The 12,777-nt window shown below is 61.4% G+C and overlaps 2 protein-coding genes across 5 annotated transcripts; one reads left to right on the top strand and one right to left on the bottom strand.

The window, feature by feature from the left end:
* Positions 1 to 2,468: 2,468 nt before the first annotated feature.
* LOC134552211 (gap junction gamma-1 protein-like) lies at positions 2,469 to 7,284 on the top strand. Of its 4 annotated transcripts, none has more exons than XM_063400680.1 (3): positions 2,469 to 2,670; positions 5,030 to 6,225; positions 6,327 to 7,284. In XM_063400680.1, exons 2-3 carry the CDS (start codon positions 5,055 to 5,057, stop codon positions 6,332 to 6,334), a joined length of 1,179 nt encoding a protein of 392 aa, XP_063256750.1. In that variant the 5' UTR covers positions 2,469 to 2,670; positions 5,030 to 5,054; the 3' UTR covers positions 6,335 to 7,284. The 4 variants fall into 4 exon arrangements, with proteins under 4 accessions (XP_063256750.1, XP_063256749.1, XP_063256748.1 ...); XM_063400679.1 differs by having other exon boundaries at positions 2,667 to 2,805; XM_063400678.1 differs by lacking the exon at positions 2,469 to 2,670 and adding an exon at positions 2,712 to 2,862.
* Positions 7,285 to 7,428: 144 nt separating this feature from the next.
* On the bottom strand, positions 7,429 to 10,300 carry INHA (inhibin subunit alpha). The gene is made up of 2 exons (XM_063400683.1): positions 10,003 to 10,300; positions 7,429 to 9,121 (listed from the first exon to the last, which is right to left on the bottom strand). The coding sequence occupies exons 1-2, from the start codon at positions 10,259 to 10,261 to the stop codon at positions 8,388 to 8,390; spliced, it is 993 nt and encodes a 330-aa protein (XP_063256753.1). The 5' UTR covers positions 10,262 to 10,300; the 3' UTR covers positions 7,429 to 8,387.
* Positions 10,301 to 12,777: the final 2,477 nt, after the last annotated feature.

Below are 12,777 nucleotides of genomic sequence, written 5' to 3' on the forward strand. Positions count from 1 at the left end.
TCAGCCACTATCTGCTCTTTTACCAGCTCCCCTTGCTCTTGCTGGGCTGTGCAGCTGCCCTTCCCTGGCTCTGCCCCACAGACTCAGTGGTTTGGGGCTGATCCTGGTTTTTGCGGTTGGTGACAGTGCCCCTGTTTCCTCTGAAAAGCTGATCTTTGAGCCAGACCCCACAAGACTGCTGGGCTGTACATCCTTCCTGCCCACCATGCTCTGTCAGCCTCAGCTGATGTGGAAAGGGATGAGGGTGGGCAACACCCTCTGTCTGCTGTTTTCCCTTCCCGGATGATGTGGGTTTTCCCTCTACCCCAGGCTGAAGGGATGATGCCTCTGCAGGCATTTGGGTTTCGCAAGCCTAAGAAAAGGGTAGAGTGCGGGAACACCCAGGGCAGCATCACAGGGGAAGCTGGAGGGCTCTGACGCCAGTGGCCAGAAGCTGACAAACACGATTACGCCTGTCCGTGGGGTGTGTGACACCAGCCCCAGGCCTGGCCTCCCAAGGCAATCCCTGCCCTGAAGCCCAGGCATGGGCTGAGCTGAGCTGTGCAAAAATGCTGCAGCAGCGGGGCCTGACCTCAGCCCAACAAGCACCTTCATTCTGGGCTTCAGCCCTTCACAAGGGCTTCATTTTTGCAGTGTCCCAGAGGTCACGCTCCCCAGTTGAATGTGAGGCTGGTGAAATAGGGGCCTGTTCTTAATGTACCAAGCACGAGTCAAAAGGTCTTATAGGTCCCTTACCCCGGGCAAACTGCTCGGCTGCCTGGGATTGAAGCCAGGCTGGAGGCAAGCTTTCCAGGCTGGAAACACTTGAAAACAAGTGGTTACTGTAGGGAAAGCCACAAGTCACTTTAACTGCCAGGCAAGAGCAGCAGGTTGACCATGTGTTGCTTGACCTCCCCAGCATGCTGGAATGCTGTTCTCATGCTGGCAGCCCACTGCCCTGTTCCCACCTCTCCATGCTGCACTGCAGGTGCAACCTCCCAGCAGCTCTGAGTTTCATTTCTGGAGCTGAATGTTTCCCTACATTCTTCCAAAAGCTTGAGTTTCCATGCTCCCCTTGCTGTCTCCTTGCATCCACCTCTTCCTGTTTCTCTGGCCTGGGATGGAGATTGTGACCAGGGTGTCTGTGCTGGATCTGGAACACAGTTTTACCTTACAGAAATGTTAATGCCATAGTTAGTAGCATGAGAATGGGATTCAGTGGAATTTATTCATGTACTGGTCAAATTTCCCTCCATTCGCTGCAGCTCTCCCTCCATAGAGCTTAATGTCTCACCTGGGACAGACCCATCCGTGAGCTGGGGAGAAGAGAGGAGTGAGCAAGAGCCCAAAGCAGGGCCCTTTTCCCCAGCCTGTTGTGCACACACCTGCATCTCTGTCAGGGTACAGAGAGCTGCTCTGGGGGGTTCTAGTTGCCCTCCCATGTAAGAGCACCAAGCCTGTGTCCAGGCTCTGCGGGTGCTGGTACAATGCCATTGCATTGGTGGCATTGCCGATTTCGGAAAGCAGCAGAGCTGCTGCAGAATAACCAAAACCCCACACCTGATGTGATGGCCACAGTCCCCACAGCTCTCCTTGCCCCAGCCTCAGGGCCTCAGCCACCCACAGCCAGCCCCATTGCTGCACTGGAGTGCCAGTTCATAGAAACCCTTCTGCAGAGGAGCACGTGTTTCAGTAAGGAGAAGCAGTGCTTCATGAGCTTATGCAGACACCAGCTTTGGTATGACTATTTGGGTTGTGCAAGACTGCTTGGCATCCCTCCTCACCCCCACACAACGGGGTCCAGGATGTCAAGGGTGTGGTTGGCCCAGTGTGGAGACTCAGCCCCAGCAAAATTCCCACAGAACCAATTTTAGCAGTGCAGCGAGTGGCCAGGGTCCTTGGGTGAAAGGACAGGGCATGGCTCCAGGGTGGTGACTCAAAGCTGCTGCTGCCATTGTGCTGGCCTTGGCAGTGCAGTAGGTGACTCTACAGGCTCATCTCGAGGTGCCGCATGCCCAGCCTGGTCCTGCTGTAGGACCTTGGCCTGGGACAGGAGAAGCAGCGCGGGCTTCAAAAGGCTTGAGGCACATTACCAACCACCCAGGCACGTCTTGTTCGGCGTTCCCACCATGGGAACCAGAGCCACCTGATCTGTGGCCACCTCTGCTCTGTGCCACCAGATCTCTCCTTTCTTCCATCCTCGCTCTCCACTAGCAGGGAAGAACGCTGTAAGGAACAGGAGGTTATTGTGCAGAAGGCTCTCGGGCCGGAGCGAGGGCTCGCTCCGCTAACCCTGCGGCCAGATTCAGCCCTGAACACCCGGCGGGCTGAGCCGCACCCACGGCTGGGAGCGTCCACGTCCAGCGGGCAGGGAGCCCCCGCTTCGCTCCGCGGAGCGGCCTCCCGGGAGCCAAGGGCTGCGCGGGACGAGGGACAGGGCCGGTCAGCGGCGGCTGCATGGAGCTGCTGGGGCTGGAGTCGCCTCTGCGGGAGTTGTGGCCGGCGCCGGCCCCTGCCCGTAGCCCTGCGCGGCCTCCCCAGCCGCGGGCGGGAGCACCGGGGGCGGCACCGCCCGACGGGCGCGGGACGTGCCGGAGCGGGGCGGGCCGGGGCCGGGGCCGGGGCCGGTGCTGGCACGAAGCGGGGCGGCGGAGCGGGACACGCGGGGCGGAGATGCGAGCGGGGCGGTCGGTACGCACCGGCGGGCGGGAGCCGAGCGGGGCGGGGCGGGGCGGCCCCGGGCCCCTTTGTTCGGCGGGAGGCGGCGGCGCGCCGCCCCACCGCTTTGTCCGCCCTGCCGGCGGGAGCCGCTCGTGCCGGTGTGCCGTGAGTGAGGCCGGGGTGCCGCGGGAGGAAGCGGGGCGGCGGGGCAGGGGCAGGCAGGTGGGCAGAGGACGGTACCCCGGCGGCGGGAGCCCCAGGCGTGGGCTGGGGCCGCGGGCGGGTGGGATCGGGGGGCCGGGGGGCTCGGACAGGCGGGGGCGGCTGGGCTGGAGGCCCTCGGGGCGCTGGAGTCGGTGGGACCGGGGACCTTGAGAAGGCTGGGGTTGAGGGGTGGGTCCCCAGGGTGACAGGGGTCAGTGGGACAGCGGTCCCCGGATGGGCAGGGGCCGGTGAGCCCCAGGGTGAGATGCCCGCTGCTGTGCCCCGGGCAGGGGAAACTGGGGGTCCCAGACAGGGCACACAGGGCAGAGGGGACTGGGACCCCCCACGTGGGGGCTGGGGTCGGTAGGACTGAGAGGTGGGTGTAAGGCCCAGCCAAGGTATATGGTGCTAGTGCTGACTCCCAGCATGGCCAGGAGGCCCTGGATGGCTGTGCTGCTTTGAAAACTGGTCTCTGGCCACTTGCTCCGGGTAGGGGACAGGCTGCAGGTAGCTCTGTGCTGCCCTGGCCATGCCCACTGCTGCTGCCATCCCATGTTGCCAGCCATTCCCATGCCACACTTCCATGGCCACCACAGCAATTCCACCCTATGTTTTTGCTTTCCGTGGGCTTGGTACGTGTCGTGGTTTGATGTAGTTTGGGTTTTAGTTCCTGGAACTCTCCTCTTACCTGGTCCTCTCACCTTGTTCTTCACCCTGGTGCCAGGGTGGTGTCCTGCTAGAGACTAGAGGAAAGGCAGACACAAAGCATCCACCTTCCAGGGAGGTGGTGGGGAGAGGGGCTCACACCTGGGAGACAGGGCAGCAGTGAAACCTTGCAGGGTGTATGACCACACGAGGATGGTGGCCCTGCTGGGCTGAATTTGGGTCCCTGGTGTCAGCCTGTGCCACCTCCTGCAGTAAGAGCATGTCCCCAGCTTGGATTCTTGTGCTGGAGGGACTCTTCTGCTTAGGTTAGGAAGATCAGGAAGCTGTCTGAGCTTAGTGTAAAAGATCCTCTTACTCTGGACAATAGTGGAATCAGTGCAGCATCAATCATCATCTGCAGGGACATGCCCTGGCCAGAGGTGATGGGATGGGGCTGGCAGGGGCTGCTGGGGGCTCTGTGTGGGCACATACCCTCTGCTCGCCCTGGGCCATCCCTGCCACCTGCTGCCCTGGCTTACATCATCTCATGCACAAGCTGCTGAAACCAGGGGTGGCAGGGGGTGGCGTGGGTGTATTGTGTCTTCCTTGGCCGGGAGATGTGACGTGGTCCTTGTAATTTCCTCCCAAATCTCTGGTGTCAGCTGTTTTGCCAGAGCTTTGTGCAATTTCTTGGCTGCCCCACATTGCCCCTTGCTATCACTGTCCTGACCCCTGTTTTACCTCCCGCCAGCCCTTGCTGTGGAGCTGCAGGGTTCTGTGAGCACTGGCCACTGCAGGCTTTAGGGGCTGGGGTCCTGCAGGAGAGAGGACACAGCACTGAGGTTTGGTTGGAGAGTGATGCTGCATCTCTACTGGCCCTCAGAGGAGAGCTCTGTGGAATGAAGAGGACCTGGCTGATTAGCACGTGGGGGGTGCTGCTCTGGGGACCTGCCCCCCTCAGTCAGGGCTCAGGGCTGGCAGCTGCAGTGGGCCAGGGGAGCTGCCATGTGTTGCCTTCCTCCAGTGGCTTGTGGACCCCCATGTGAGGGTGTGAGTGCTTTTGCAGGGTGTGACACTGGTTAGGGACCTGTCCAGTGCCAGGTGATAAATGGGTGCTGTGGCATCAGGGGAGAAGGAAGTGGTTCTGCTCCTACCTGTCCCCTCACAGTCCCCAGCTGGTGCTGCCCTGCGCTGGCATGTTTGCTCTGGTTGTGACTGTGATCACTTTTCCCCTAGATGTGTCCCTGCAGGCAACCAGGATGTCCCAGCCTTCCCCATCGCCTCCACCCACCTGGCTGGCAGCAGGGCGTGAGCAGGATGCAGATGGGAGCACAGGGAAGCGGCGCTGAGCAGGGGATAAAGTTTTGGGGTGGCAGCTTCCCGAGCAGGGCTGTGTTTATGGATCCGTGGGTAAGGGAAGGGACACTGGTGCTGGAAGAGGGAACAGGACAGAGCTGGGCTAGCAGCTGGCAGACTTCAGGGTCCTGGTGAGGTGTATGTGGATTTGCTCAGTGCCTCTTTGCCTGTCCCTGTCTTGCAGGATTTGAGTCAATTGCCTGGCCAGGATGAGCTGGAGTTTCCTGACGCGGCTCCTGGAGGAGATCAACAACCACTCGACCTTCGTGGGCAAGATCTGGCTGACTGTCCTCATCGTCTTCCGCATCGTGCTGACCGCTGTGGGCGGAGAGTCCATCTATTACGACGAGCAGAGCAAGTTTGTCTGCAACACGCAGCAGCCGGGCTGTGAGAACGTCTGCTACGACGCCTTTGCGCCGCTGTCCCACGTCCGCTTCTGGATCTTCCAGATCATCATGGTGGCAACGCCGTCGGTGCTCTACCTGGGCTTTGCCATGCACCGCATCGCTCGCATGCCCGAGTCCTCGCGGCGCCGGGCATCGTCCGCCCGGCGGGCGCGCATGCCGGTGGTGCGCCGGGGAGCCGGGCGAGACTACGAGGAGGCAGAAGACGACAACGAGGAAGACCCCATGATCTTTGAGGAGATTGAGGTGGAGAAGGAGAAGAGCCCAGAGGGCGGAGAGAAGCACGATGGCCGGCGCCGTATCAAGCAGGATGGGCTGATGCGTGCCTATGTGCTGCACTTGCTGTGCCGCTCGGTGCTGGAGATGGTTTTCCTCTTCGGGCAGTACCTGCTGTACCGCTTTGAGGTGAGCCCCTCCTACGTCTGCAGCCGCAGCCCCTGCCCGCACACCGTCGACTGCTTTGTCTCCCGCCCCACTGAGAAGACCATCTTCCTCCTCATCATGTATGCCGTCAGCGGGCTTTGCCTCTTCCTCAACCTCTGCGAGCTCTTGCACCTTGGTGTGGGGCGCATCCGTGATGCCCTGAGCCAGGCTGATGGCCCCCCACTCCCCACTGGTGACAGCCCTGCACCACAATACCCCAAGAAAGCCCCCAGCGCCCCCCCCACCTATCACTCGCTGAAGAAGGAGCTGCCACAAGCCCCACTGACCAACAGCAAGCTGGACTACCGGGAGAACCTGGCCCAGGGGCGCTTCGCCCTGGCTGGAGCTCCCCCGGTGCACGAGCTGGACCGGCTGCGTGAGCACCTGCGTCTGGCCCAGGAGCACCTGGAGGTGGCCTTCCACCTGCAGCCGCCGCTGCGGCCGCCCAGTCCTGCCCGCAGCAGCAGTCCCGAGGCCAACGGCATCGCCGCTGAGCAGAACCGCCTCAACCTCGCGCATGAGAAGGGGACCGCCACCTGTGACAGGACCACGGGTGAGCGGGGAAGGGGGGTGGATCCAGCCCACTGGCGTGGAGGGATGGGGGGCTGCCCTTCCCTCTGGAGTGGCTGCTAACCTGCTTTTTGCTCCCCACAGGGCTGTGAGTGCCACCAGGGACAACAGCAGTGTCTGCTGGAGTGGCTGCCACCGTGGAATAGGCGTCCTGCCAGGAGCACAGGGCAAAGGATGCCACACGCCTGCCCAGCGGGGCAGTCCGGGTAGCCCTGTCCCGGTGGGCAGCAGAGGGGTCGGGGGCCGCGGGGTTCATTCCTACTTAATTTTCAAAAAGGGAATATCTTATTTTTGTACGTTTTTATAAACTCATCAACATGTGCACCCTGGCATTTTTTATACTCCATCCCAGTCTCCACTCTGGGCCTGTGCCCCCCCATCTCCTGTTTCACCCCCTTTTCCTCCTCCCACACCCATTTTTTCCAGCATGTTGTCCTCACAGCTCCCTGTGCCCCCTATGCCCTCTGCCACCCACGGCAGCATCGGCTGGTGCTGTGTATGTGCTGGTGATTTTGGTACTGCCCCCTGAGGTGTGGGGGACTTAGGGGAGCAGGCTGGGGGTCTGGCTGGCCAGGCCAAGCTGTGGGACAGAGTGCTGGGCTGGCATTACTCTTGGAGAGGGTGGGAGGGGTCCTGGTGGCACTGTACTGCCAGAAAGTGACTTTGTGGCTTGGAGGGGCCATGCTTCGCAGCATCCTGGCATGGGGCTATGAGTTGCGGGGCTGACGTGCTTGGAAATGTCTGTGCAGAGGTCAGAGGCTGTCCTTCCCACTGCCTCCGCCCTGTCCTGGCAGGCCACCCTTGGACCAAAACTTGTCTCCTCCCACTCTGGCTGCAGGGCTGGGACCCCCCTGCACGGAGCCAGACCCTGACCTCACGAGCTGGGCTCGGCCAGGAGCCAGTGGAGCATTCCTCATCATCTCAGCCTGGGTCACATGGGGACTTTTGTAGCGTTGTTTTTTACTCAGAAATGATTGTCGCTTTGTTTTTCTTTTTTTTTTAATATCTATATTAGTAAAGGCTGAAGACATTTTGTACTGAACTGCTGCATCCGCTCATTCGGGAGGAAGGGGTGAGAAGGGAATCCTGTGCGTCTGGGCTCTGCGTGCCTTGGGACCTCCCTGCTGCCCAGGGTGACTCAGTTGTTCCTGCTGTGCGGAGGCGACTGTGGCCAGGGCAGCCTTCATCATCCTGCTGGAGAGGGATTGCACTGGCCACATTCCTCTTTGGCCCTGTCACTGTTAAGGGGCCAGGTGAGGGGCTTTCCTCTGCCTCCCCATCCTCCCACCATCCCCATGTCTCCCCAGCCCTCTGCTGCCCCCATTCCTGCACAACCTGTTGTCCGGAGCATAAGGGATGTTGCTCTGCTTTGCACTCCCCTGCCTGGGGCAGGATCAAACCCAGCCACACCACGCCCATTTTGGCCAGCGTACTTCAGAGTCCCCTCTCTGGTACCCCAAATCAGAGCTGGATGCCTCTAACAGTATTTGCTCATCCCCTCACCTCTCCATCTAGAAGCGCCCGGGGAGGACATACCCCATTGCACAACCGCATGCCACTTCCGTGGCTGCCTCTGATGGAAGCTGGCATTTCCAGGCTGCTTTAGTAAAGGGAACAGGTTTATTTCACTCATCCCATTAAAGTTTCCAATAAGCTGTGCTGCTGGGAGAGGGCTCACTTGTGCCATGTGTGCTGCCAGACCTGCCACCCGGCATTGGCTCACCCAGGCACATCCTGATTCTGTTGCAGCAGCCTGGCCCTGCCTGGAGCACAGGGGAAGTTGTTGAACTCTGCAGCAGGAGCAAGACACCAATCTTTGTGGGGACACAGTATTGCAGGAGGGGAGCAGGTGGGGAGAGATGAGGGCTAATCTGGTTGCAGACAGCAGCCTGGCTTTGGCAGGGCAGTGATGCCTTTGCGATAGGCTGTGCCTGTGCCTGCCCCACCATGCCCTGCTTTGCTCTGAGCTGGGACTGGCCCTAGGGCAAGTCTGGCATTATGATGGTACCTTGACCAGCCCAAAAATCTGGCTTGTGCAGGGAAGGGTGGTACAGCCAAACTGCCCCATCCCAGTGGCCAGGATTCCACTGGGAAAGCAACTCCTCCTGGCTGAGGTCACGGCCCGGGGCCGGGCTGCGGGATGCCCTAGACACAGGTGCAGTCCTGGGCCAGAATGTTGGGCACGGTCTCGTACTTGAAGGAGTAGCCGCCATCGGAGGTGGTGCGGACGCGCAGGGAGCGCATGGTGCCGGGCAGGGCAGCGCAGCAGAGCTGCACGCCCAGCCGGTGGCTCAGCCCGTGGCCTGCTGCGCAGCTCCCATGGCAGTAGTGGAAAACAAAGCTGCTGGGATGCACGATCCACTTGTCCCAGCCCAGCTCCTCAAAGGAGATGTTGAGGGAAGCCCGGCGACAGTTGGTGTGGGCAGCCAGCTCCTCGGATGGACGCTGCAGCAGGCTCAGGGCGGCTGGGGACCAGGGCATGGCAGAGCGACGAGCCCTCTCACTGCCCTTGGCCCGGGTGGTGGCCACCAGGAAGGGCATCTTGTCCCCCTCGGCCAGGCAGGGGCAGCCAGGGCAGCGCACCAGGAGCACGAAGAGCGGCTGTGAGAGCTGGGGCAGCAGCACCGGGGCCAAGTGAAACACTGTCCAGTGCTCGGGTGTCTGCTCCGCCATGGCCGTCACTGGCACCCGGCCCTGAGGTGACAGGGTCAGCACGTCAGGGGTTGAGTGGTTGGGGGCAGCCGAGGGGCCGGTGTAAAACCAGAGCTGGGCAGAAGTCACCGCACGGCTCAGGGTGTGTGCCGAGGGCTGGAAGAGGTAGGTGAAAATCCCTTCTTCCTCCAGCAGCTTGTCGGGCTGTGTGGGCTCGCAGGGCACATCTGTGGGGGGGAAAAGATGATCAGGGTGCGCCCAAACGTGGGGAGAATCCCCGATGCCAGGTGGAAAGTGGGATGTTGCAGAGGTCCCTGGAGAGCTGGCAGGGCACCTGGCTGCTGGCATAGGCTGTGGCAGGGTGCAGGGGAGCAGATGTCTAGTGCTGTGCAGGAGTTTCTGTGCCATGCCCTGCAACTGATCCCTGCTATGCCCTAGGCTGTTCCATTACTGTCACCCCTGTCCCCCAGGATCCTTCCCCATAGCTGGTTATCTTGCCCCTTTGCCCCAGAGTCCATATCATGCCCTGTCCCCCAGCATTCAGCCTCATATCTGGTCATCCTGTCCCCTTCTCCTATCCTCTGCATCCTGACCGTCTCCCCAGTATCGTGGCCCATCTCCCAGTCCTGTCCCATAGTTGGTCATCCTGCCCCCTTTCCCTCAGCATGCATATCCTATCCCAACTCCCAGAATTCTGCCCCATCTCCTGCTGTAGTGCTTTGTAGCTGGTCACTCTGCCCCATTCTTCAGCATCCTGCCCTGTTCCTTGGGATCCCAACCCACTTTCCAGTATACTGCCCCATTCCTTGGCATCCCACCCTGCTCCTCAGCCCTCCCCATGTCTCCACATCCTGCTTGGTCAGCTGTTTCCCAGCCTCCCAGCACCCTCTTGTGTTGTCTGTCCCTCCGCTGTCTGTCCTGAGGTGCCGTGCCTTTCCGTCTCCTGGCTCTCCACCAAATCTCACTCATGTCCATGTCCCAGCCTGGCATACCTTCTTCCCCTTCTCCCACAGACCACCACATCAGCCATCCTTCAGCATCTGCATTGCTCCAAACCCTCACCCTGCTTCACCCTTCTGCCCTCTCCATTTCATCAGGATGTTCTCACCTGTGGCAGGGAATAAGATCACCTGGGAGGTGTCCTCCAGCTCCTCTGGCTCCACTTCGGCGTTTTCAAGGACGTCTCTCCGGTGTACCCTCCTTGCTTCCATCTGTGGCTCCTCCTGGAGAAGGGGGGGACTCAGATGTTCCAGCACCCGCGCACGCACCTTGGCCAGGATGAGCTGCCGGTCGGCGGCGGCCCCGGTGCAGCTGGCCAGGGCAGCGGTGGGCAGCATGGCAGGCAGCAGGTGCAGGAGCAGCAGCATGACCGTGGGGCACACAGCGGGGCAGCGGCTCGGGGGGCTCTGCCGCAGGCTTCTCCCTGCCTGCCCAGCCCGTCTGCCCAGTGCGCTCCCCCCGGGGCAGGGTGGCATTGAGATCTATCTGACACTGACGCAAACGTCTGCTCGCCGTGAATATTATCTCTGAGCTGTGAAAGCGCTGAGACGTCTGGAATGCGAGGACTGCAAGGACAGTGTGGTCTGGGGGGGGGCTGCTGCCTGGACAAGGGGGTGTGTGGGGGGGATGCTGCTGGGAGCACTGGGTGAGTGGGGCTGGGGAGGCCGGGCTGTGGGCAGGGTGGTGCCAGGAACCCAAGCTGGCAGGGGTGGAAGGGGTACCTTGGGTGAGCTTTGCAGCTGCTGATGCTGGGTGGCCCCATGGCGGAGGAGTTGAAGGTCTAGGGCTTCTGGAGAGCTAGTGGGAAGTGACAGCAGTTGTGCACAGCAGGGAAGTCTGGGCAAGGACCTGGTGGGGATCAGAGCCCTGTGAGGCTCTGGCATGGGGGAGGCACTTTGCAGGTGGCAGTCCTCAGGGCAGCCGAAATGTGGGAATGAGGCCTTGGAAAAGCAAAGCTGAGGGCCGGGGTGGTTGTGGCATCTCCATGACAGTCTGGTGGTTGGCAAGGTCCTGGGGACGTGAAACAGAAGGGATGGCAGAAGATTCATGCTCTACCTGGGGCTGGGGAAGCCTTGCCGAGCTTCAGGGGGAGAAGAACAGATGAGACAGAGCCAGGCCAGCTGGAGACCCTGCAGCAGGTCCAGGGCAAGGATCCTAGGGTGCTGTTTGTGCTTTCTAGCCATGGGCTGGCTTACAGGGTGGGAATTGCAGGAGAGGCATAGGCTGTAAGGAGACCCAGTGCCCTTCCTCTCACCGCTGCCTGAGGGGACACTGCCAGGTGTTCCCCATGCATTAATCCTGCCTGCCCTGTGGATGGTGGGCAGCCTGTGCAACCTCTCTGTGCCTCCAGCAGCTCAGTGTCCTGCACATCCCATCCAGTACAGCCTGGCATCTCATGCAGCATCCAGTGCAGTAGATCCTCCACTATCAGCATGTCCTGTGTGACACGTCCTGCAGACTCCCTGCAGCTTGGTGTCCAGCTCAGTGTACCGCACACCACACACCCTGCACCGTGTACCTCCAGCCATACTCTCCACAGGGCATGTTGTCTCTGGCTGCTGGCTGAGCCAGCACAGAGGCACAGCCAGGCCTGCAGCTCCCCAGGGTGGCTCCTGCCGGGCTGCTATACATAGGGGAGGCCAGCCCAGCCTCGGCGAGGCGCTGAATGGAGCAGGCTCACTCTTATCAACCCCGCGTGTCATCAGAGGGTATTTTTGGGGACAGCAGCTGCAGGCATTTGTAACATTTGGTCCCTGCGCACTGACACCCAGAAGGGGAGCTGCGGGAAGCAGCAGGAGCTGGGTGCCGGCACCGAAAGACACAGGGGGAGAGGTGGCAGAGCGAGGTATGAGCGGGGCAGGGGCCTGGGCTGGGGGGCTGCCCGGGGCAGGGTGATTCAGAAGGGAGTGGCTGAAGGGTGCAGTGGGGCGGCCGAGCCATCAGAGCCGCCCGTTGTGTCCGAAGGAGCTGCTGTGGGATGACCCGCGGGTCGGGGCCGTGGGTGGATGGGAGATGGCTCTGAGTGGGTGCACTGTTCCCGGGGTGGGACTCTGGGAGGGGAAGCTGGCCGCAGTCCCCGTCGCTCCTTGGGGACCAGCCCTCTCCTACCCTCCGGCTCATTCAAGAAGTATTTTTGTTTCCCCTCCCCCTGCCCGAGCAAGATAGAGACGACCCTGCCGCAGTCCCAGCCATGGCAGAGGCTGGGGAGCACTCACCGGGGGGCAGGCACTGAGCACCCTGTCCCCCTGCTGCACTGCTGGTGGGCACGGTTACCCACAAAGCCGGGGATGGAGGCCGTGCCCTCCAGAAACAACACCCACCGCCGTGGCTTCCATTTTGCCCCTGGGGCTGATGATTTCCGGCTGTGGTTTTGAGTGCACAAGGGCTGGATCCTGCCTGTGGGACTGCTCTCTGGAAGGGGCACCCCTTCCCCAGAGCCCCGCTTTCCCTGCGGGACAGGGAGCAGATCCCGGTCCGGGTCCGGGCGGGCCCTGACAGCCCCGTGTCAGCACCTGCCCGCTGAGCCGGCCCAGATGCTGCAGGAATGCGGCCCTGCCACCACCCGATACTGCAGGAATGTGAACGCCCGGCGGGTGGGGAGGGGGCCCCTTTGCCTCCGCTGGCCCCCAGCCCCAGCATCCAGCAAGCAGCTGCCCATGCTCCCTGTCTAGGCTAGGGTCCCTCACCTCTGGAACTGGAGTCCCCTCTGCAAGTGTCTCAGTCCCCCGGGGTGCAAAGAGCCACCTTTTGTCACCTCTCCTATTGTCTTGGGCTGGCAAATGGATGATTTGGTGACAGGGGGCAAATCCAGTGGGGCTCTGCTGCTCCAAATGAGGGTGATGCTCCTGGAACAGGGGATCCATGCTGGGGATTTTGCTCCAGG

Source organism: Prinia subflava, chromosome 6, assembly GCF_021018805.1.
Source record: "Prinia subflava isolate CZ2003 ecotype Zambia chromosome 6, Cam_Psub_1.2, whole genome shotgun sequence".
NCBI lineage: Eukaryota > Metazoa > Chordata > Aves > Passeriformes > Cisticolidae > Prinia > Prinia subflava.